The 22629-nt window shown below is 36.0% G+C and overlaps 1 protein-coding gene across 1 annotated transcript in view; it reads right to left on the reverse strand.

Moving 5' to 3' along the window:
* The window catches only part of LOC127978954 (CUB and sushi domain-containing protein 2), a 274020-nt gene that overhangs the window by 228040 nt on the left and 23351 nt on the right, over window positions 1–22629 (reverse strand). The window contains exon 3 of the mRNA XM_052583978.1: window positions 160–272. Coding sequence (XP_052439938.1) covers window positions 160–272 — 113 coding nt within the window. The remainder of the gene's footprint in view (window positions 1–159; window positions 273–22629) is intronic.

Consider the following 22629-nt stretch of genomic DNA (forward strand, 5'->3'; position numbering starts at 1 on the left):
GTCAAGGCAATTAGCCTATAGAATGAGATAAAAGTCTATGTTTACGCAACGCATGCTAGTGCAGAGTCCACTTTACATAATTACAGGGTTTCCCAGAAATGAGAGATTGAACATTTTGACTTGAGACAAAAAAAAAGAAGATTAATACATGTTTCTTACCTTCGTACACGGCTTTGAAGCCCTGGCCACTCACAGCATAGTCTGACAGCAGCCATAGTGTGAGTCTTGGTCCTGTGCTGACTATAGGGGCGGGCAGTTGAAACCCCGTCAACCTAAAATGCAGAAAAGAAACAAAGCTCACGTTAACCCAGAGAATTGTTATACAAACCAAACACTGAAGCTTGGCAGCTACAACGTTTGAGTGCCAAACAGACTGCTAAATCTCAATTTCCAGCTTTGACAGAAAATAAAAACCTTTAAAACTGTTTACTGTGGTGTAAAAGCAAACGAGGACAGCACAGGTGATAAGTGAGAGAATTCTGTGCAGCATGGGCCACCTGAGACACCACGGCCCATGCACCAATCATAAGAATGGTAGCTAATAAACACTTTACAGACCTATCAAAATCACAATCAATATAGCAGCTAAAAGAGCTTATTTCACAGGTCGGAGATAACAGATGGAAGCTATCAACTCTGATTTCAGACGCTATCTATTAACTGATTTAAAAATACACTTCACACATTCAGTGATTTGAATAGTCCCCTTCTATGATGAGCATGTTTTCTATTTCTCTATTACAAAATTGAATTTAATATTTTTTGGGGAAATGTCATGTTGACAAAACTGCCCTGATATCACAGTAAAGAAAAAAAAAGAAAAAAAAGAAAAAAAAAATATATATATATCACTCATTTAAATATTTTATTTTCTCTCTTAATAAACATTGTTGCGGAAGGTGGTTTTTTTTTTTTTTTTATATGAGATATGGGAATGACAAGGCAAGTTTAGTTCAGATTTATATATATATATATATATATATATATATATATACACATATATATCACTTGGAGCAATTTTCGAATAGACCGTTTCTAACTTTCATTAAGGCAATGTATTGTTTTGATGCACTATTAACTGCAACAGAGTTGAGTAATCTGTAGCCTACTGTAAGAATGCATCCTGAGGGCTATTTTAAGGGGGGGTTAGAAGATTAGAGCAAAATGGAGCCTCCAGCTGCCAGGTGTGCCCAACAACTGCGCGAATGTGCTTGCATTTCCCCACAGCACCACTATGACCCATATAGTCCTCCAGGGTGTCAGCAGAGCAGGAAGTTAAACTGTGTGATGCAGCTTTAGCTACAGGCATCGCTCTGAGCGTTCATGTTCCAGGACTCGCGTCAGGTTCCCTTTTCAGTCAGATCCCAGAGCTGTCATCTAATCTCCATCAGCTCAAACACACCGACCGGTCACCGGCTACAACCTAAGCCATTTTACATAATCTTTGTTAGGCAGGAAGTGGATGACTTAGACAAGTGAATACTATTATTTCTGAACACTACAAAAATCGCTTTATAATACCCAGAAAGCCATTGTTTGAAGTAAAAACACATTGGAACCCCAGCTTAATGTCCTGAGAAAGCGTGCTCAGTGAGTTTGAGTGGTTAATGTTCATCCAACCAATGGCAGGCAGGAGTATGTTTAGAAAACCTGATTTAAACAGCTATTATTATTATTACTGTATGTAAACAAAATAATTATCAACTAAATGATCATCATCATTTTTATTCTTTATTCATTAAAAAGGCAGAACAGATATTACACACTTGATAAATTAAAGGGGTCATATCCCCTTTATGTACTTTTTATTCTTTAGAAAGCCACATGAGCATTTTCACCCTCTTAATGACCCACAAACAGTTTTATTTTTTATTTTTTTTTTTTTTTTTTTTTTTGCTGCTGCTGCTGTAAACAGAATGTTTTTATCATGTTAAGGATTCAGAACACACACTACCAAAACTTCTAATATTCTCTCAATAGAACAGAATTCATTAAGGAATGATGAAAAAAACTGTTATGATTACCACAAATACAGTATTATGGATTTCAACATTGATAGTAATTAGAAATCTTAAAGGTGCTATATGTAAGTTTTTGACACTACTAAAGCATTACAAATCCCATAATATGTTTGCAGATATTTAAGAAACATGCTTAGTTAACATCCTTGTTTATCTGAAGAACAATGCTACAGTCACAGTTATTTTCCTTTGAAAATGTGCATTCAGAGCCGGAATGTCTGTCTCTGTTTTGGTTTGTGAAACCCACCCACTGCCAATTGTAATTTCAGTCGCCAGTCGGCAGAAAACACAGTGTATTTCATATCATTCATCGGCAAGTGCGCTCGTTCTTGTTAGTGTCATCAATCTGCAACCTGCGTGAGTGCCAAGTCTGAGGAGCAGGGGCCGGGTGAAAAAAAACCCTCTCCAATATTTTGAATTTGGACTGCAATACCTAGTTCAACCACTCTGTGTCAATCCTACATACAGCACTTTTAAGCACCAGATAGATTTAAACAATTTCTGAAAGATCATGTTCTTTGTTTGTTTTCTTCATCACAATTGACAATATAAAATATATTACAATAGGTAATTAATACTATACAGTAGTGTATGCAAAGCATAAAACATTTAATTGTCACACTCGTGGAATTCCAAAATCACATTGTAATTTAATCATAGGACACAAAGTAAACCTTTCCCCAAAAAATCATTATGTAGAACTTCAAGCAAAGTTCAAATTCTGGGTGAACTTTTTCATTAAAACAGAATGCTATTTTCTTTTTTAAAGATGCCATGAACTTGCTTCCTGGTTTGCCTCTGAAAACCTTTTGACATAAAATACACAAATACTTCTCCCATTTTCAGACCAAACAGGAGATCATCACTTAAGTTCACCACCAGGCCAAGAAGGTATGAAAGAGACACTAGCGTGATCCTACTACAGATGAACTAAAGATTGCCCAAATGAGGCAGGTCTGGGCAGGAAGCGGAGGAGTGTGCTGAGGCCAGAGGCGGCCTCCATTAGGAGACATTTCCACATGGATGAGTACTGCAGCATCAAGTCCAGATTCTCCATTAGAAAAACGAGCACTTCCCTCTCCAATTATCACAGGTGCTCCTTTGGGAAGAGAGCAGGGACACTGGAGAAGGAAGAGGGAAGAGAAAGATACAAAACTGGAGAAGGAGAACAGGTGGTGCTTTACAAAGTTCAATGAAGAGGGAGGAAAGACAGATTGGACTTTGAAGTCTGTGTGTATGCGCTTCAGTGTTTTTTCTGTGTGTGTGTGTGTGTGCATTAAATCTGCATTTGCATGCAGTCTGCTGATAATATAAGTGTGTGTATATTTGCATACACATAGTTTAGTGTGAGTACCAGCATGTGTGTGTGTGCGTTAAGTAGGGGGTGTCACTGTAGAAATTCTCCTGATTAAAGCCACCCGTAAACACCCCACCTGCCCTTCTCCAGCCTTCAGGAGCTCCAAGCACAGGCTGATTTACTGAGTCCTGCACTGCTTCATAATAAAATGTGATTAAATGGAATGTCAGGCCATGAATAATGAACCTCGCCGTCCAACCACTGTCACCACACATCAGAGAGCTACCAGTGCTCTGTGTCCCACACCACAGCACTAAACTACAACTGGGGTTAACATTAAACTGGCCACATTAGCATGGATGGTACTATTTTGGTTTCAGACGAGGGCTCCAATAATCAAGGAAGCTGGAATTGTATCTGCACAACATGTTTCAAGGATACAAAGGCATGCATGCCAATGTGAATTGCATACAGATGGACAGTTGGACATGACAAAAATCAATAATTCTCACATACACTTTCTCAACAGAATACACACAACTCAAATGTATGTTTGCTACTACACTTCTCTTATGATCACCCAGGCTGCATTAATAAAATTAAATACATTTAATCTAGTGTTGTCAAAAGAGCCGGTACTTAGGTACCAAGTCGGTACAAAAAAATGAAAATGTCACGGTACCAGGTTTCTTTAAGACCCGGTGGTACCCGAGTACCCGGTCAGCCCAGTTCCGTGATTTCCGTGAAGCAGAAAACGCGGACGGAATCTCAAAATCCAGTCATGAAAATGAAACTTACATTTTAATATGGACAGTCACGGAATTTGTCAAAGGTAGCATAAATTAATCAAATCAAATCTCCATATGGACCAGTATCTGTAAATGTTAAGACGCAAAAGTTGTTTGAAATATGAATCCGTGTTCTGCGCGTCTCTGTGTAAAATAATGAATGGCAGAGACGTGCGGATGTGTTTACTACATAGACTGAACCGCATGACGATTGCACTAATTTCAGCATCTGAGCTTCAGAGTTCTTTCTCCATCAAGCGATCTGAACTTTTCAGCTCATCTCAGTGGACGCACAGCGCACCTGTATTTGATGCTCTGTAAACTCTTTGTGAAGGCGCACGACTCACCGTTGTTTCTCACACATGCAAATAGAGAGAGAGTCTTACCACGCTGACTCGACACGCTATATGTGAACTATTCTTTGATGTCTTCTCCTGTCAAAATAATGGAGTTCATTTAGAATTATTCATATTCATTTTCGAACAAGCAGAAGACATACCGGTTTCTCCGGTAGTGGGCGGAGCAAATGGCAATTTCATTGGCTGGCGCTGATCTAGTACTGTCCCTGTTTTAATTTTAGCAAATCAGTTTCAAATCACTTCCGGTGCTTTCCACGCTTGCGCGGACTAAGCCAGAGCGTGCGCACAAGTCACATCAGGAAGCACTCGCGCCCTCAAATCAGTTGAACGTGGTTGTGTACAAGAGGTAAAAACTATATAAATACTGTTCGTTTTCTTACACAAACCGCTCGTTTCATGTCTTAGGTCATCAATATGTACTTACGATGGGGAATTGTTTAATTTTGACTCCTCTGTCCATGCTCTTTGAGGTGGTGACCATAGACCTCCATTATATGAGTCACAGACAAGAACGGTTTGACCTAAAAATATAAAAATGGGAAATACTGCGGAAACAAAGAAACCTACATCTTGGATTTCCTTGAAGTAAGCTAAAACATACTAAAATTTTATTTGAAAGTGAACTATTGCTTTAAATTTGTAAAACATTGTTTTCTGTGTGTGTACGCCATTCAGCATCTGTCCACAGCACCTAGCAAAATTCAAAATAATGTAAAGATGTGGCACGATGTGACGCGGCACTGCGCTTCTCAACCGGTGTTTAACCGGATTTATAAACACCTATGGAACGAGATGATAAAACAAAAGCAACTAAACAACCTGGTTTTTAACAACACATTAACATCATCAAACTAAAGCAGGCTCGCCTTTCACTAATCTCATTCAAAGGATGAAGGTGGGAATCCCTGATGCAGCCATATTCCAGCAAGAGGAAGCACACCCTGGAGTGAGGAAAGACGGAGAGGGGAAACGGATGCAAGGGCAGGATTCTGTCAGGCAAGCAGAGAGAAAACATTAGGGGATAAATTACAGAGAAAGAGCAAGGATGAGCGAGAAATACGTTGTGTGTGCATGCATCTATCAATCCTATGACATAACCCGGTGTAACTGGGATCTGAAGTGAATGAATCGACAGCTTGTTTCTTTCTGGGAAGTTTGAAAATCTGCAGGCTCATCTAAAGCTCTATGTGAAATGTCCATAAATAATTGGGGACTTTTTTGCAGGGTTCTCTACAGATGGAGAGAATCCTCATTCACAAAGTCCACCTGTAGGCCAGAGGTAAGAGGAGAGGTGAACTGGATTGATGGTGTTCTAAGCGCAGACTGCTGTGTCCAACACAATCACTGCTGTAACTCTCTTGTCTTCAAGGACTCTGATCATTCCTGGGTGGCAGCAGTTATGCACCCACTGGAGCGCCTCGGAGTGGCTATAGTCCAGGGTAAAACCTGTCCAATTATCCTCTGCTGCCATTATTTCCAACCTTCATAAATACATGCTTCTCCATTCTGCCTACCGAGACACACACACACATTTCCACTCAAACACCTCTCTCCCAGCCACCGGAGCTATTTTTGAACTGCTACCATGATGGGTAGATAGCTCAAGTCTATCATTGCTTGTAATATGAACGATGAGTGGATTTGTGCTTGAGACTGGATTACTGTAATGTATCTGACTTAAGAGTACACAGAGTGGAAAGCAAACACACACATCAACCGAGGCCTAGGCCATCTGCTAGAAACATCTGTGAGGAACTGCATTACCGTGTAGTACGAAATTCTATCCACACTTTGTTACTATGAGTTTGAATACAAAGCTTAATATATTCTTGTAGCCTTTAGTGGCAATATGCTAAGCTTATAAGCTAGCTTGCTTACAGAAGACTAACTGAAAAAGAAAGGGAAATTAATTATTTTTTGACTTTGGTTACATAAGTTTATTTCGTTTATTCTCATTCAAACATTAACTACTGTACTCTAAAGTGATATTATATAATGTCTAATCAGGAACAGAATAGAAGAGTACCCATAAATAAAGTGCAGTTTTTTGTATCAGCCAAAGAATTGGCTTTGGGGTCCAAGGGGAAACAAGAAAGGCTTTCTGAGACATAAATTACAATTGGGAGAACCCAAAAGGGAAGACCTCCTTTTGATTTGTCTGCAGTGGTAGTGAAAGATATCTAGAAAGGTCTGTACTGTGTAAAGTGCACAAAGCAGATATCATCGCCATGGCAATACCTCATTAGTCTTGGTTTAGGTTTGGTTCAGATCATATTTGCACAAACAATGTCAGCATTAATATCACCTACTGGTTTCAAATACTGTTGGAGATATGAGTTACGGTGCCCTCTTACAGTATTATTATCTACACATTTCTCTTTTAAACCTTGAGAATATAAGAATAGCTAAATAGGTATTACATTTATATCTTTATAAAAATGCCACACACACATTAGCTCCATTACATTTTAGGAGAACAAATGTTCCAGATCAAGAATTAGAAGAAGATCTGAGATAAATTCTGATTGATCTCAAAGTCAGTTGCTTGGCTGGTGTAATGCTGATGTAGTGGGAGCAAAAACAACTCTTCCCGTTTCATTCACATCTAATTTCAAACTACAGCAATTTTCCTTTTCTCAAACAATTAAGCTGTTATTTCTGATTAGCCAATGTGTCAACTAACGAGACATTTGTCCTGAGGTTCAGTCTGAAGTTCCTGATGTGACATCTCAGCCGCCTGCTTTTCAGAGTTCTGTCTTTCTAATGCTACTTCATTTCAGACTTTTTAAATGCACGGTAAACCATTAAAAATACAAGTAACATCTACCATGAGCATAATTAGAACAGACATAGATAAACCACCTTGAGCTTGAGAAAAATAAATAAACCAAAAACAACAGAGAGAATATAATACAAGGTACAAATACTAAAGGGGAATGAGGTTTAGCAAGAAGAAAGATAGTAGCGCGGGCTAAATTATTTAGAGTGGAGAAGCAGTGATATAATACTGTGCTGATCAGGCAGAGGAATTTTAGGGCCATAAAAAGCCTGGGGAAAAAAAAGGAGGGCGGAAGGATGAGTTATCGATGGGTGAGCACAGTGGCAAAACTCATCACTAAGGGATAAATGGTCCTAAATGGCTGTGGAGCTTTTAAACATTGCGGCTAATGACCATCTGCACTCCCCCATCACACACCCTGCTCTGGGCACTTGTCATAAATATGCACACAACGTTACACGTGGTAACCCTTGTGACCAAAATACCTACAATCCCAACAGTTCGTCCTCTACAGCCTCTATTACATTCATCATGTGTTCCCAAACAACCCTTTCCCTCAGTAGGCCTCTTAAACGTATGCTCTACACTAAAAAAAATAAAAATAAAATAAAACATTTAGACAATATAAACACAGTTTTTTTTTTTCATCGACAGACGGACGAAAAACCGTGACATTGTCTTGCTTAATCCATGTAATAGTTCGGGATTTGAAAATATGCTTTTCATTTTACACTCTTTGACTGATGATAGGGAGCAAATTTGAGTAAATGGCTTGACACTTATTACCACAAGAGCTTACACCTCACTGTCATCTCAGGCCTCACAGTTCGGGAATCTCCATAGACAGATCGCAATAATGTTGGTCTTGCCGTCAGTATTTAAAATGATTTAAAGAGACCATGAAGCTGGTTTCTGATGGTCTAGATGGTACTTAAAAAGCTTGTTGGTGATCAAAAAGCAATGATGGATTGAATTAAGTATTTTTTAAAAAAAAATTTTGGTGTGCCATGGACTCCCGTTTGAAGCAATCATTTTTGACTGTGTACTCTATTTTCATGTGAAAGTAATGGATTCAATTGCTTTGTTACAAAATCTAGCAAGCTGCCTAGATGTCAACGTCCTTACTAAAGGTGCATCAATTTAGGTATAGGCCTAAAAGTTATTTTATTTTAATTTTTTTCTTTATACTTCTATTTATTTTAGAAATAGTGATCTACCTTGCATCTAATATTAATATTTTATTACAGATTTATTTTTAATAAACACAAATTGTGTTCCTGAGAATCACAAGGTCTGAACTCACAATTTATTCTAATGGAGTTTGATGTTAGCATGCTGCTAAGCTAATATGGGTAAAATAATGGAGTTCTTGGATAGCATTCTTACGCACGCTTATAGCAATGCTCTTTGGGATTGCTTTCTATATCCACGATACAAGCAACCAAAATTATTTGGCCGAAAATAGCAAAAAATTAAAAATGAAGTAAAGAACAATGACATGATATGATCAAATAGCAACCAGCGTATAGTCAGAGGCCTGTAATGCAGCGAACATGTCGGCAGGGTAGAAGCATTTAAAAGTTTCAGAGAAACATGCAAAAATCAATAACAAGCACCGACAGCGAGTGACTGTTTAGTACTGCATCACATATCTTCAATGAGAAGACGATGGAGTGGTTGTTGCTGCTTACCAAATGATGACTGAAATCGTGAAATGGCCTTAAACAATAAGTAAACAAGTTGCAGAATGTTATGTTTTCTAATACACACACAAAATGCATGTATTCTGACAGTGCTGCACAAGCTCGTAGCGATATCTGCTTGTTATTCATGGTTCAAATACTCATCAGTTGCATTTTAGTAATGTTTTTACAAGGCATGTGTCAGTGTGATAAATGGGACAAACATCTTCCCAAATTTTGTAATGAGAATCATTTATAAATCTCCTGTCAACAAAAAGAAGCACTGATGTCTTCCTGTGGCTTTCCGGTAAAATAAAACCCAAGAAAAAGCAAGGATTACATCAACATGGAAGTCGTGGCCTAATGGTTAGAGAGTTTGACTCCCAACCCTAGGGCTGTGGGTTCGAGTCTCGGGCTGGCAATACCATGACTTAGGTGCCCTTGAGCAAGGCATCGAACCCCCAACTGCGGGGAGCAGTGTATTAATGTTTTTGTGTATTAATGTATTTATTTAATGTATGCTTCTGATGTTAATGATTCCTGAATCTTAAAGATTTCTTTTTTTTTTTTTTTTTATCTGGACCTTCATCTCAACTTCACATACTTCTCTCTGGGGTCAAATGTCAGATTTCTCCAATAATTTAAAGGGGTCATATGATGCAATTCATTTTTATTTTATTTTTCTTTGGAGTGTTAGAAGCTCTTGGTGCATGAAGAATATATGTAAAGTTGCAAAGAATAAAGTATCAAATCCAAAGAGATATTCTTTTAAAAAAAGTTAAGAGTCAACCATTGCCCCCTAAAATTGCTCATTCTAACACGCCCCCATGTCTACATGTTCAAAGAAAGAAGGCATAACTTTATTCTCACTGTTGTCACCAGAGCCATGTTGTTTAGACACAGTGTGTTTCGCTGTGAAAGCGAAACTACTTTGTTTGGTATTGCAGAAGAGGACACAACTAGAAATCAGTGGATTAGCTATATTTACAACACTGTTCCAGAACAGTTCAAACCAAATATCCAAATGTGTGCAGGGCATTTTAAGGAGCATGAGAACTGTTTCCTGTGAGAGTAGCCTACAATCCCAGTATCTGTTTCTATAAAGTGGGGCAGTTCCAACTTTGCAAGGACAGTCTGGCACTTCTGACTCACAGTCTGTAAGGAACGTGTTCATAGGTAAAGAATTTGAGACATTTTTGGGTGAACTATTACTTTAACGTTAATAAAATAAGACAAAAAGAAAAATAACTCACTGCTTAAATGAAGAACTTTAATACAGTTTCTAAAGTTCAGCACTAATAAAATAACTTTTTTCATATTTTCAACAACTTTTCACTTTATATGTTTTGCACCGAATAGTATCGATAACAGTATAGATAATTATCAGTGTCGATAAGCAGTATCGGTATCCATATCGTTATGGATAAAATGTAAACGATACCAATCCCTACTGATGATTCAATAGCGAGTTTTGAGCAGTGTAGAGTAGCATTTGTTTGTCGTTTCTCCGATCACAAATACAGATATAGTTTTATGTTTACGCCGCTTGATACGCAACGCAAAAGCACAAAAAGATATTATAATCAGTTATTGCGTCCCTCGTTTATAATAGGTTTGGTTTCATCATGCGGGGACACACAGCATCACAATGTGGTAAGGGGCTTAACATTTACTTCACATGCTTAAAGCATTCAGCAAATCACAACGCATTGGATAGCTGGCCAATCAGCGTACACCTTGCCTTTTATAACGATGAGTTTTGTAAAAATCTACGCATTTCAGAACAGCAGGGCATAGAGGAGCAACAATAATCTACATTATGTGGAAAATGATTTTTTTTTAAACCTAAAACCGCATTAACACATTGCATTACACCAAATACACAAAATAATGTTCTTTTTAGCAATGTCATAGGACCCCTTTAAACAGTCAGAAACATTCAGGTCTACCTCTATCCAATCAACAACTGATGGACAGAACCATCTTTTTTTTTTCTTTTGAATAAACCATTCAGATGTTCATTACAATATAAAAGAAAGATTCTGCTGTTACTTCTGTTAATCACGACTTTAAAATGCTGTCTAGGTAGGCAGCTCCCTATAGGTTTTAAACCCACAGCTAAAATGTCATGCACACAAAGATAATTAAAATGCATTTGAAGAATAAAAAAATCACCCACACTGGTCTTTAACCAAACTGTTAAATCCTTGTTCCTAATAAACTAAAGGTTCCCACACTTTGGTTAACTTCATATCCAAGGACCTTTCAAGGAACTTTCAGGTCCAATACCCTCAAATTCAAGGACTTAATGTGAAGATACATTTCAAGTGAGAGTAAGGTTGATACATTGTTACAGTTTTCATATGTCAAACACAACTATGCAAAAAAGTAAAGTTTTATTTTATGTTTTGGGCCATATGGCAGAGATCTGATATTCTAATTGTCATATTTCTCTTTTGCATAAAACTGAAGAATATTCAGTACATCCTATACTGTATTCTAAAATGATCAGATATTAACTTTTGCATGGATTTAAAAAGAGCTTAGAATTATGTAAACAGAAGTTTTATGATACATGAATATGTTTTTGTTTTTCTACCCTCATGGGTCTGCATCTTAACAAGCAAAGCAATTCAACATTAATTTAATGATGTGCCTGTAAAACGTTGACGTACCACTGTCGTAGTTTTGTGGACTTGCGGATGCTTGAACATCATGGCAACGTGCAACAAAGTTAACACAAACACAACGTAATGCGTAAATGCACATAACTAACGTAAATCAAGCAAGTTATAGGCCATGAAGTATATAACACATTAGCAGACCGGAGAGAATAATATTGATTTTTTTTCCAGATAACTTCTTGCACAAAATAAATTTAAGCACTTTCAAGGACCTGTATCTATGTATATTTATTTTCAAAAACTTTCCAGGGCCTTTAATTAAAAAAAAAAAAATGTTTGAGTGACAATCAAAAAGCAATGTTCATAAAAAAAAAACAGGTTTATTAGTTTATTAGCTGAAAGAACAACATCAATCAAAAGCCATCATTCTAAGCAGGTTTGTACCAATAATCAGAGCATCACAAATGAATCCATACTTCAGCCAACTGTTTGCAATTAAATTTTAATTGGATATTGAGACCCAGATGGAGAAAGGAAACAGTGTCGAGACCTTTTCCCCAGTTTTCTTTATTCTCTGGGATATTTTCTTTGTTTACACTTTCCTGCTTTTTCTTCTCCCCTTAGTTGCCGTTCGGATTTTCCTACATGTTTCTCTTTCATCTTTTTACTCTGTCCCACACTCTTGCTCATTCGCTTAGCCCCACAGACTCACAGATTAATTATTCAAATGTTATCTTCATTGCCGAAGCACGAGTTAGGAAGGAGGCTATGGGCTTCAGCCGCTACCTAATTCTCACTCTTTCAAAAAGCATTCAGCCTTGAAGGCCATGGCCAGAATTGCATTATTTGTACATCAGTTTATTTTATTGTTCTTTCCTCCACAAAGCAGTGTGTCTAAATTCTAATAAACTCCTAAACAAGGTTTAGCTGCTGATTTGATTAGATGCAAAAGGGCATCGGGAACACATTGACCATTCCTGAGAGACTCCCTTTAATCTCACTTTCATGCTCTGTTTCTTCCTCTTTCTGTCTCTCTCCGTTCCCCGTTGCCTGACTACGAATGGCTCCGTCATTATTGGTCTTTGTGTCTCTATCCACCCTCTTCTCATGGTCTGCACTATTTTTTGCTCCTCATAGACAGGTGGAAAACAATCTGTCACTTTGGGAGCTTGTGGGAGCCCTCCGTACAGCTAGAGGATCCATGCATCCACTCCATTAGCTGGACCTTGGCGGATCCATATTCAGCCGTGTTCTCCAGAGGTGCCAGGCGCATTCACATTTGCATTCTAGAGGAGATTCTTCACCGCCATGCTGACTTACCACTGCAATATGACAAGTACTTTAATTAAAGGAGTTAATAGAAGCCAGTTCCTCCCAGCTTTTAACGAGCTTGAAGAGTCGTCCCTTATTCGCTCCCTCCCCCAATACTCATCTCCATCTCCTTGCCTTCACTGTATTGGCTTATCGACATCAAACAGCCGCTTTGTGCTACAGAAACAAAACAATACAGAACATTAAGCAGAATGAATGGACACTTAAGGTAAATGAGGGTATGAGATGTTTCAGAGAGAGTCAATACCATCTTCAATTGTTGACCATAATTTCTTTCCACAATGAGCAGCTAGAAAGATGGTTCATGTTGCCAGTTACTTGGTTATTTCAATTTTGTCCGCCCAATCTGTCCTTTGCTTAATTAGGTCATTCTTGCTTACATTTGACATTATCACATAGTTTATGTTATGGTCAATATTGAAATTCTGCATATTTTATTCAGATAAATGAAACAAAAAAGAAAAAAAGAAAAAATAAGAGGGAAAATGAACATGCCAAATTAAATATATGATACTGATCAATACGGATACCATTTAAACAATATGCTAATCAGCAAGTACTCTAATATCTGCCAACAACCAACATGGAAACAAGACACATGACATGTCTAATAGTGGCTGATTGACACACAAATAAATAATATAATAATATATACATATCATTATAAATTATAAGAAACTAATAAACCAATATGAAACTGAGCCATTGTTTAATAGTGGCATATATAAAATAATTTTAAATATTGATAAACAAACAAATAAATAAATACAATCTGCTAATAACTGATATATCATCAAATATTAGCCAATAGCAAAAAATGTAAATAAATAAGGATTTCAAAAAGGTGGAAGATTTCCTAAACTTTCCAGAAATTCCAGGAATTTTCATTCGGAAAATTCTCACCCCATTGCAAGCCACAAAAGAACGAAAGAAAGAAAGAAAGTGCTGGAACAAAGATATATTATTACCACAGCTATGTTTTGCGCAGCTTGTCAGTGAACGATGGCTCAGTGTAGTGAATGCTGCTCCACATGAAAGCAAACACAAGTAGAGATTTACTGCTGATTACAGAAACAGATTTAGAAAGGCATTAAATATCGAGTTGATATTTATCGCTCATGCCTACCATTATTAAACCATTCAGATGTTCATCATAATATGAAAGACAGATTATGTTGCTACTTCTGTTAATCACGACTTTAAAATGCTGTCTAGGTAGGCAGCTCTTTATAGGTTTTAAACCCACAGCTTAAATGTCATGCACTCAAAGATATTTAAAGTGCATTTGAAGAATAAACAAACACCCACACTGGTCTTTAACCAAACTGTTAAATAAACTCAAGGTTCCCACACTTTGTTTAACTTCAAATTCAAGGACCTTTCAAGGACTTAATGTGGAGACACATTTCAAGTGTGAGCAACGTTGCATTGTGTTACCTTGTAGGATACATTTTTACTAGGTGTGTGATGAGACACTTATCCCACGAGACGAGACGATACATGAGACTGGGTTCATGAAAACGAGATGAGAATTTTAGACTTTTATATATATATATATATATATATATATATATATATATATAGGAAGAATTAGTACTTTTATTCAACTGAAAAACACAAAATTCATTTTGAAATCAATTTGTACTTTATGAAATTAAACATCTATTTTAAAAAATATTATGCAGTAATAAACGACATGTACAGACTGATGAAGGTTTTGCCACAAACTCAACTGAAAGGTAACTTAATTGCACAAAAATTATAAATAGAATAAATAAAAATAATAAAACAAAACAAATATCATTTTAAAGTGGAAGTGAAGGAGTCAGTTAAGTTTATTTAGTAGAAAAAAAAAAAAAAAAATTAATGTATCAATTTAAAAGAATAAAGCAGTGGTTCCCAAACTGGGGGGGCGCAGCAAGGCTGAGGGATATTGGGCCCTATGAAATCTATTTTTCCTCAATTGTATTTTTTCAAAATTATTTTTTTCCCCATTTTAATTGTTTTATATTTCTTTTTTCCATTTAAATTAAAACTCCTTTTTTAATAGATAAATTAAATTGTATCAATTAAAAAGCATGTCTAATTCATTGTAATGATGAAACGTATACATTATCACATCAATTTAAATGAAAAATGTAATACAATTTATGCATTTAGCAGACGCTTTTATCCAAAGTGACTTATAGTGCATTCAGGCTATCAACTTTTACCTATCACGTGTATGTATTTAATTTATTAAATGTTTAACAAAAATTACAAGTTTAGGGCCCAATGAATTTTTACATTTTCTCTCACTATATTATTTATATTTTTTTATTGTTACCAAATGCTGTGTTTTAGCATGTCTAAACATTTGAATGTATAAACAACTTAATTTATTAATTAAATTAAATTACTTGCACAGCCCTACTTGTGTCATCTTCACTTGTTTCTGTGATTGTCACTGCCATGTTTCTATGTACATGTGGGGCGGAGATTTTTAAATACGGTTGAGGTCCTGTTGGGGTATGGGTGTGTTTGTTTTGGTGCTTGCAAATATCAACATCATTTGGCAAAATCGCTTAGTGCACCTTTAACTTTTAAAGGCCATTCTTTTCTGATTAATGGGCTTTTGCATTCTTTCCAACAATTACACCACAAACAACTCAGAAGTAAACCTGACTCAGTTAACCTTGGTTTAAAAGTCTTTTTCAGATTAATGGAAGCCAGCCATTACGTTCAGCTTTATCCTCTAATCTCCCCAGCACAACTCATCTTCCCGTTTTCCTGTACTGATGTTCTGGAAAGAATACAGACCAACCAACCATGTTTTAAGGACAAAAAAACTGTCAGAAAGTAACATTTGACAAAAGGCCACTGTAGAAAACTTTCACTCTCAGTTAGACAGACAATCTCACAATCTCATTCAAACCCCATTCACCTACAGACATCTTCTACATGTGTCTCTTTGTAAAGAAACCGGATCAATTAGGCTCATTATCACTTTTTCTCTTGAGAACTGCTTCCGTCACTTTTCACGAGGTGTGAGCTTAATTTGTTAACACATTTCACACTTGTGGGGTATACTGATGAGAGCGCGGATTGAGGGGTGTATTAGAGGAATGAATAAAGAGAGAAAATAACAAATCAGCTGAAGACTGAGGACAACTGACAATATGTCTTGGATCATCATAAGCTGCAGGTAAATGTCATTCAGACTTGTGGCAGATGGCCATACGTGACTCCTACATTATCTATGAACACTGAAATGAACTTGAACCCATATGATATTCCTCATGCTTGATGAGAAGAGACAGCTGTGTTTATGTCAGGTTTCTGATTGACTGGGGACTTTCCTTGAATTGTTTTAGGTTAATAGATGTCGCCTTTCATCCCCAACGAGGAGCTAATTCAAATGAAGTACTTCCAAGTTTTTTAAACCATGAGAAACATATTTACTCAAGTGTGTTAATGCAATATTTTCATAATAATCTGTTGCTCATGACAGTCACAAACATGACCTTTTCACCTCTCATCAGACTAGAGATATATGATAACTCCGCTCCAGGCTGGAACTATACTGGAATTTATAACTGAGGTGGAAAAAAAGACAGATAAAGTAATGTTTCTTCCATTTATGGTTCTGCCAATATTACAGCCAACAATAAGCGGCGAGATTTCCATCGAGTACCTGAGGCTGGTGAGGAATAAATCACTGGATAGGGGAAAATAGATTGGAATACGGAGGGAGAAAAGCCAGATACCCAACAGTTTCAGCTCAATGGATATGGTGAACTTAACTTTTCTCCAGTGCTTTTCGTTATAATCTTTATATTCAAAAGACTATGAAAGATTATGAAACATTGAAAAACATGTTCTACATGTGGTCAATATTTCTCGATGTTACCCACAAAATTTCCAGATAAAAGTTTCTAAATGATATTCACCACGTTTTGTAACATTTTAAAGAGAGTCAAAGAATTGCGCTGAAATTACTTAAGTTTCAGCATTTTACAGCTCACTAGGAAGACTTTATGAAATCCTACATACACAGCAGGCTTTTAAATATACTTTGCAGGGGTCAAACGAGGCATGGGAATATCCTAAGATCATGAAACTTCTGAAAACTCTGAGATGAACATACTGCAGTTTCTGCTTTTTAGCAGATGAAGCCTCCTAGTTATTGCAGTGTGATTTGGCCCTTGTTTCTAAACCTTTAGTTTATGCTGACACACACATAAATTTGAACTTTTAACTTCATCGCATTCTTTACATTCTGTGCCTTCCCATGATGAACTGCGGAGACTATGCATTCACTTCTTGGACTGCGCTGACAGCAAATAATGCAGCTGAACTTCAAACTTAACCAAACAGAGCACACAATGTTCTACACCACTATGAATAAATAATTATAGCATGACTCCCCTGAAAACATCTTGTTAAATCAGGGAACAAACGTATCATAATTTAACCTCCAAACTGGAGCATAGCAGAGCATCTGTTCTTTCAAATAAGTAAATTATTTATGTAGAACAATTTTTCTGTCTCACTTCACATTTAAATAATACTGAATAATAGCACAAACATTAAACTTCAAAAGCACACTGCTTACCTGCATTATTTTACTGACATATAAGTGTTTTATACATTATACATTATATATATATATATATATATATATATATATATATATATATATATATATATATATATATATATATAGGCATATAATTGTAGAATTATATAATCAAAGCACGCTTGAACAGAGTCTTATCAATCAAAATAAGACATTAATCAGTCTTTTCATAAAGCTGTTGTCATTGTGACCACACAATAGCAGATTTTGGAGACATCTGGTTCCTAAAAACATATCAAAACCACACAGGTGAGCGCCAAAAGCACATCTCAGGTCACCATAATCATCTCATTCTCTTTCTCGAGTGCACTAATAGAGGTCTGGGTGTTTCTCTGGTGTTCATTTCAAAAGAAGAGTATTAGTCCACAAGCTCAAGCCTCCAACAGCAGTTTGTATTCATATACTACCCGAATCAGCTCCTTCAAATGCCATTAAGGGCACAATAACTTACAATGTTATATAATCTAAAGCTTTTAATGGAATATTTTAATGAAATGTGTTTGAATTTTCAGGATTTAAGTGGCAGGTACTGCACTGAAAGCTAAGCTATTACTGAAAAACACTGTTTTCTTGGACCAACTGCAGGTGAGAATTTATATGGAATTGAATCTGGCAAGTAGCAATTATTGAAGATGAACATCTCAGACAGAACATCCAATTAGCGCATTCACAAATTCTGTGAACGTGAAAGAATTCAATAAGGTACATCTTTTCTTTTATATTGAATAGATACAAAATTATATCAAATCAGAGTTCATTGTTTGCATGCTCTGCACCACATTTGGCTGGTTTTGGATCGGACTCAGTATAGGAAGAGGAGAATGACAGAGTCTGATTTAATGGGATTGGTCAGAGGTCTGTTCTTTCATAAAAGCTGGCTGAGGAGCCAGCCATATATCAAGAGGAAGCACAACCCAGGAGTTAAACAAATAAATAAGAGCAATTAAACAAAGTGGTCACCACTCCTCACCTGGCACTATCCAAGTCCCATACACCCCCCACTGCACAAACTCTTCAATACAGGGAATAAAGAGTTTTTTTTTTTTTTTTTTTTTCACTTGTCACTTTTTCAAGGCACTTAGGCAAATAGCTTGAGCATAGAGCACGGTCACAGTCCAATGGCCTATATTGAGTTTTTCCCGGAAAATATGCCTTTACAAAACAGTTGAGCCACTTTTGAGTGCCTAATTTTCCATTTAAACTACCTTTGCTGTCGTCTAAAAGGCTGTTCACACCTTGGCTGATAGCTATAATTAGATAACTATAATGTTTTAATAATCATTATAATTCTGTGAAATTAGGAAAGTCCACTCCACATTTACTTTATTACAATACAGAAGAATTTTTTTAGAATCTTTATTTACTAGCTGATGGATTAAATACTGACAGAAATATTTTTTTATAAAGAGATATATACAGAATGCAATAACAAACAGAATGCTATCATCTGTTCCTGCAGACTAATATAATAGAAGTCTTGCAAATCAGTCTGTAAAGCCAGTTCTGTGATTAGTAGTTAATCTCCATCACGTGCTTTCAAATGAAGCAACATTTACTACACAGAGCCATAGTTCACTGACAAGCTATGCAATATGGCGTTCGTTATCTAAGCCGATTACGAACGCAATATTTCGTAGCTCGTCACGTGATAAGAGATTTAACTACTAATTACAGAACCGTCTTTAAGAATGAGATTCGCATGATAATTGCATTCGATTATTTGCACAGCCCTAATAGAGGGCTAGATGTTCGTAGTTAGTTCATTATTTTGCTGTATTGTTATTGTTTGTTGATATTCAAGTTGATCTACCTTAAAATTATGAATCTGTTAAATGGGTCACAATGAATGTGTTTTTTTCAGGGAATTGGTCACAATAAGTTTTTGTTTCATTGTAAAGCAGACACAAAGTATTTCTGGTGGTTGTGGTGGCATCACTTGTCTGTATCTGTGGTAAAACTGCTGCCTAAGACACATTGTTTCCTAGATGTCAGATTTTCAAATTTGTTGGCTATGCCATTTTGTTTTATTCAATACTCTGCCATCTGTATTTGCTAAGTAGCCTTTTAGTGGGTCATTCACTCAGAAAGTATGTTTTATTCCACTGATGTACTTTTCCATTGTATTTCAAAATAAATGGACTAAGGATGTCTTTGAATTTATAGGTCTTTATAGCAGCTTCTCGCGTGTAATAAATACATCATTCTAAAATATGGCGCTCAAGTTAAAAAAAATTCAGTTTCTTGCAACAAGTCTCTAGACCTTGCGCTTAAAAAACTTACACTGACATGCCTTGTGACTGAAACTCTATCTGTGTGAACCCTAGGGCTGGACGATATAACTAACAATATAATCATGCGCATCTAATCAGTAAATCCAGTTCCATTATTACTGCTAAATCACCATCACCTGCTTTTAAATGGAGCGGCATTTAATAGACAGAGCTGTAGATCACTGGCAAGCTGCGCAATATTGCGTTCATTATCCCAGATGAAACGCCTTCAATAATGAACGCGATATTGCGAATATATATATATTTTTTACTTTAATGTGCTATGCCATCGCCCCCTTTTTTAACTTCAGCCACCCCCTCATTAGTGCCGTGCTGGCTCTGTACTAATCATTACAGTTATTCATAGTTATCGTTCTTCATGTGAATTAGCTTTAACAGTCACAAATTTGCGTTAAAATAAAACTAATTTTAGTTAACTTTAGAAAACACTACTAATTTCATTAAGTATTAGTAAATCTATTTAAATAAATTTAACATCAAAAAGAATATACAGTTTTCAAAAGATTATGTGATGCCTAAATTGACTGAATTTTAACATTATCTTAATTTATTCTTATAAAACAATATAAATTTGTAATATCAGTTAATTACATTTCATAAATATAGTTCATCAAGTAGTAATTCATCAAATGATGATCAAATAACAATAAATCATCTGTTAGCAAGTAATAAGCAAGTCGATTTCATTATATTTCAGGGTCAGGAATGTTTACGCTCTATTAAGAATGAATAGCTAATGTTCACACAAATAAAAATTATGCCTATGTCATTTAATTACCCTCATGACATTTAAAACCTGAATAACTATTTCTTCAGTGCAACTAAAAAGAAGGTATTTTGAAGAATGTTGTAATCAAAAATAATTTACTGTGTCAAAAAACACTGAGACATTTCTTAAAATATCTTCTTTTATATTCCACATAAGAAAGAAAGACGTTTGAAATGGCATAAGGGGGAGTAAATAATGAGAATATTTTCATTTTGGGGTTAACTATCCCTTTAAAAGCAGCAGTCCTTGAGCTTCACACAGGAGATCGCCGTAGTTGGATTTGGAAAACCTGTGTAAGCCAATGGGACTAAGCCAAAGCTCAGTTTCAGTCTCATATGGAGTGTAAATGTTTTAGCTCAATACTGTTCCTGGAGATCCGGCTTCCTGTAGAGTTTAGTTTCACTTCTAACAAACACCTGAACCAGTTAATAATGGTCTTTCAGCTCATTTGAAAATTGCAAGCAGGTGTGTTGGAAATAATTCAGCAGGAAAGTAGATCACCGCTGTTGTAGGAGCTCCAATTATACGAAGGCCAAACACTTTGGAGGAAACACCAACATAGAAACTGGCATGTCCTCAATCCAATGTCTAAACAACATCTCCATACATTATATACCCATCATCCCCATGACATAATATAAATAAAAAATGCCCCCCAGATGCCTCCACAACAGCAGCAGCTGCACAGCACCAATTAGCGTGACAGTTACAGAAATCTTTACCTACATGTCAAGGATGTCAACTGACTGGTTAATGCATTTCCAGATATAATATACAATATCAGATATTGCATTACCCTTAAATGTTTGTGTCTGTGTGTTAAAACATTACATATTCTGCCCATTTTGGGGTTAAAACGCAAGTACAATACAGTGTTGGTATTGTTAGCGAACTACTAAATATATTTTTTTTCATTGAAACTGAAATGACTGACTGAATTAATTAATTAATTAATGGAAATTCATAAATCAGAATTAATGTCTTGGCAAAACAAATGAAAGTACACTACTAAATACTAATACTAAAATTACAATAAGTAAAAACTGAAAAAAATGAAAGCTAAATACATATTACATATTAAACAAAAGAAAACAAATATACATTAAACATACTATAAAATTTAAAATATTTTAATAGTAAAAATGTATAATAATATTACAAAAAAAAAAATATGGGTACAGTACCAGGATAAATAAATCAACAAACAAATAAATTAATTATGTAGGAGAGTGGAAAACTGTGGGTTGTATGATAGCACGCACCTGATGAAGAACAAATATCAGCTAACAGTCCTGACTAAGATAAGTAGAACAATGGAAACACTACATGGCAAATATCACATGTTGACTCAGAGGCCTTTTGTACACTCATATTCTTCACACAAATTCAAATCCACCCACAACAAGCAAACAGCTTCAAATCCAAATTAATAATTGGGTGGATAAAACAGCACTTATTTAAATCAGCCCTCAAATCAAATATTCTCAAGAGAGATTACATTTTAGCTGAGAACTGATTCAACAGAAATTAGGAGGGATAATAATTCTGAGTGATAAGAGTGAAGACTTCTGGATGAGTTAAATCATAAATGTATGTGGGTAAACCCTATCAAACCAGAGATCGAAGATATTAGAGTGATGGTAATATGTGGCAATGACTCACAGGACCTGTTTCACAGCGAACAAAGAAAAATCTAATGGAATGGCAGGGTCAGCCGATGGTATGGGAGGAATAAAAATGTGTCATTAACTCAGTTAGCACATGGGAGGAATGGTATGTTTCATTTGCAGCATACTATGCAAGTGATGTTGAATGATCTCAGTCCAAGAAATTCATTCAAATTCATTCTAAGTAAAAGTATGTTACCATGTTAAATGATTAGCTTGGTTTCTTCAAAGCTCAACTGCAAATATGGGTTGTCAATTTTCAAAGCAAAACAATGTTGCAATCTTACAAACATACTGCCAAATGAGATGATTAAGGTGTTTACATGAGTTGCTTTTAGAATATTTCTTTCATGTTTCCATTTGACATGTTATAGTACATAGATAAATTAACTTAATGGCACA

This window comes from Carassius gibelio, chromosome B19, assembly GCF_023724105.1.
Source record: "Carassius gibelio isolate Cgi1373 ecotype wild population from Czech Republic chromosome B19, carGib1.2-hapl.c, whole genome shotgun sequence".
Classification (NCBI taxonomy): Eukaryota; Metazoa; Chordata; class Actinopteri; order Cypriniformes; family Cyprinidae; genus Carassius; species Carassius gibelio.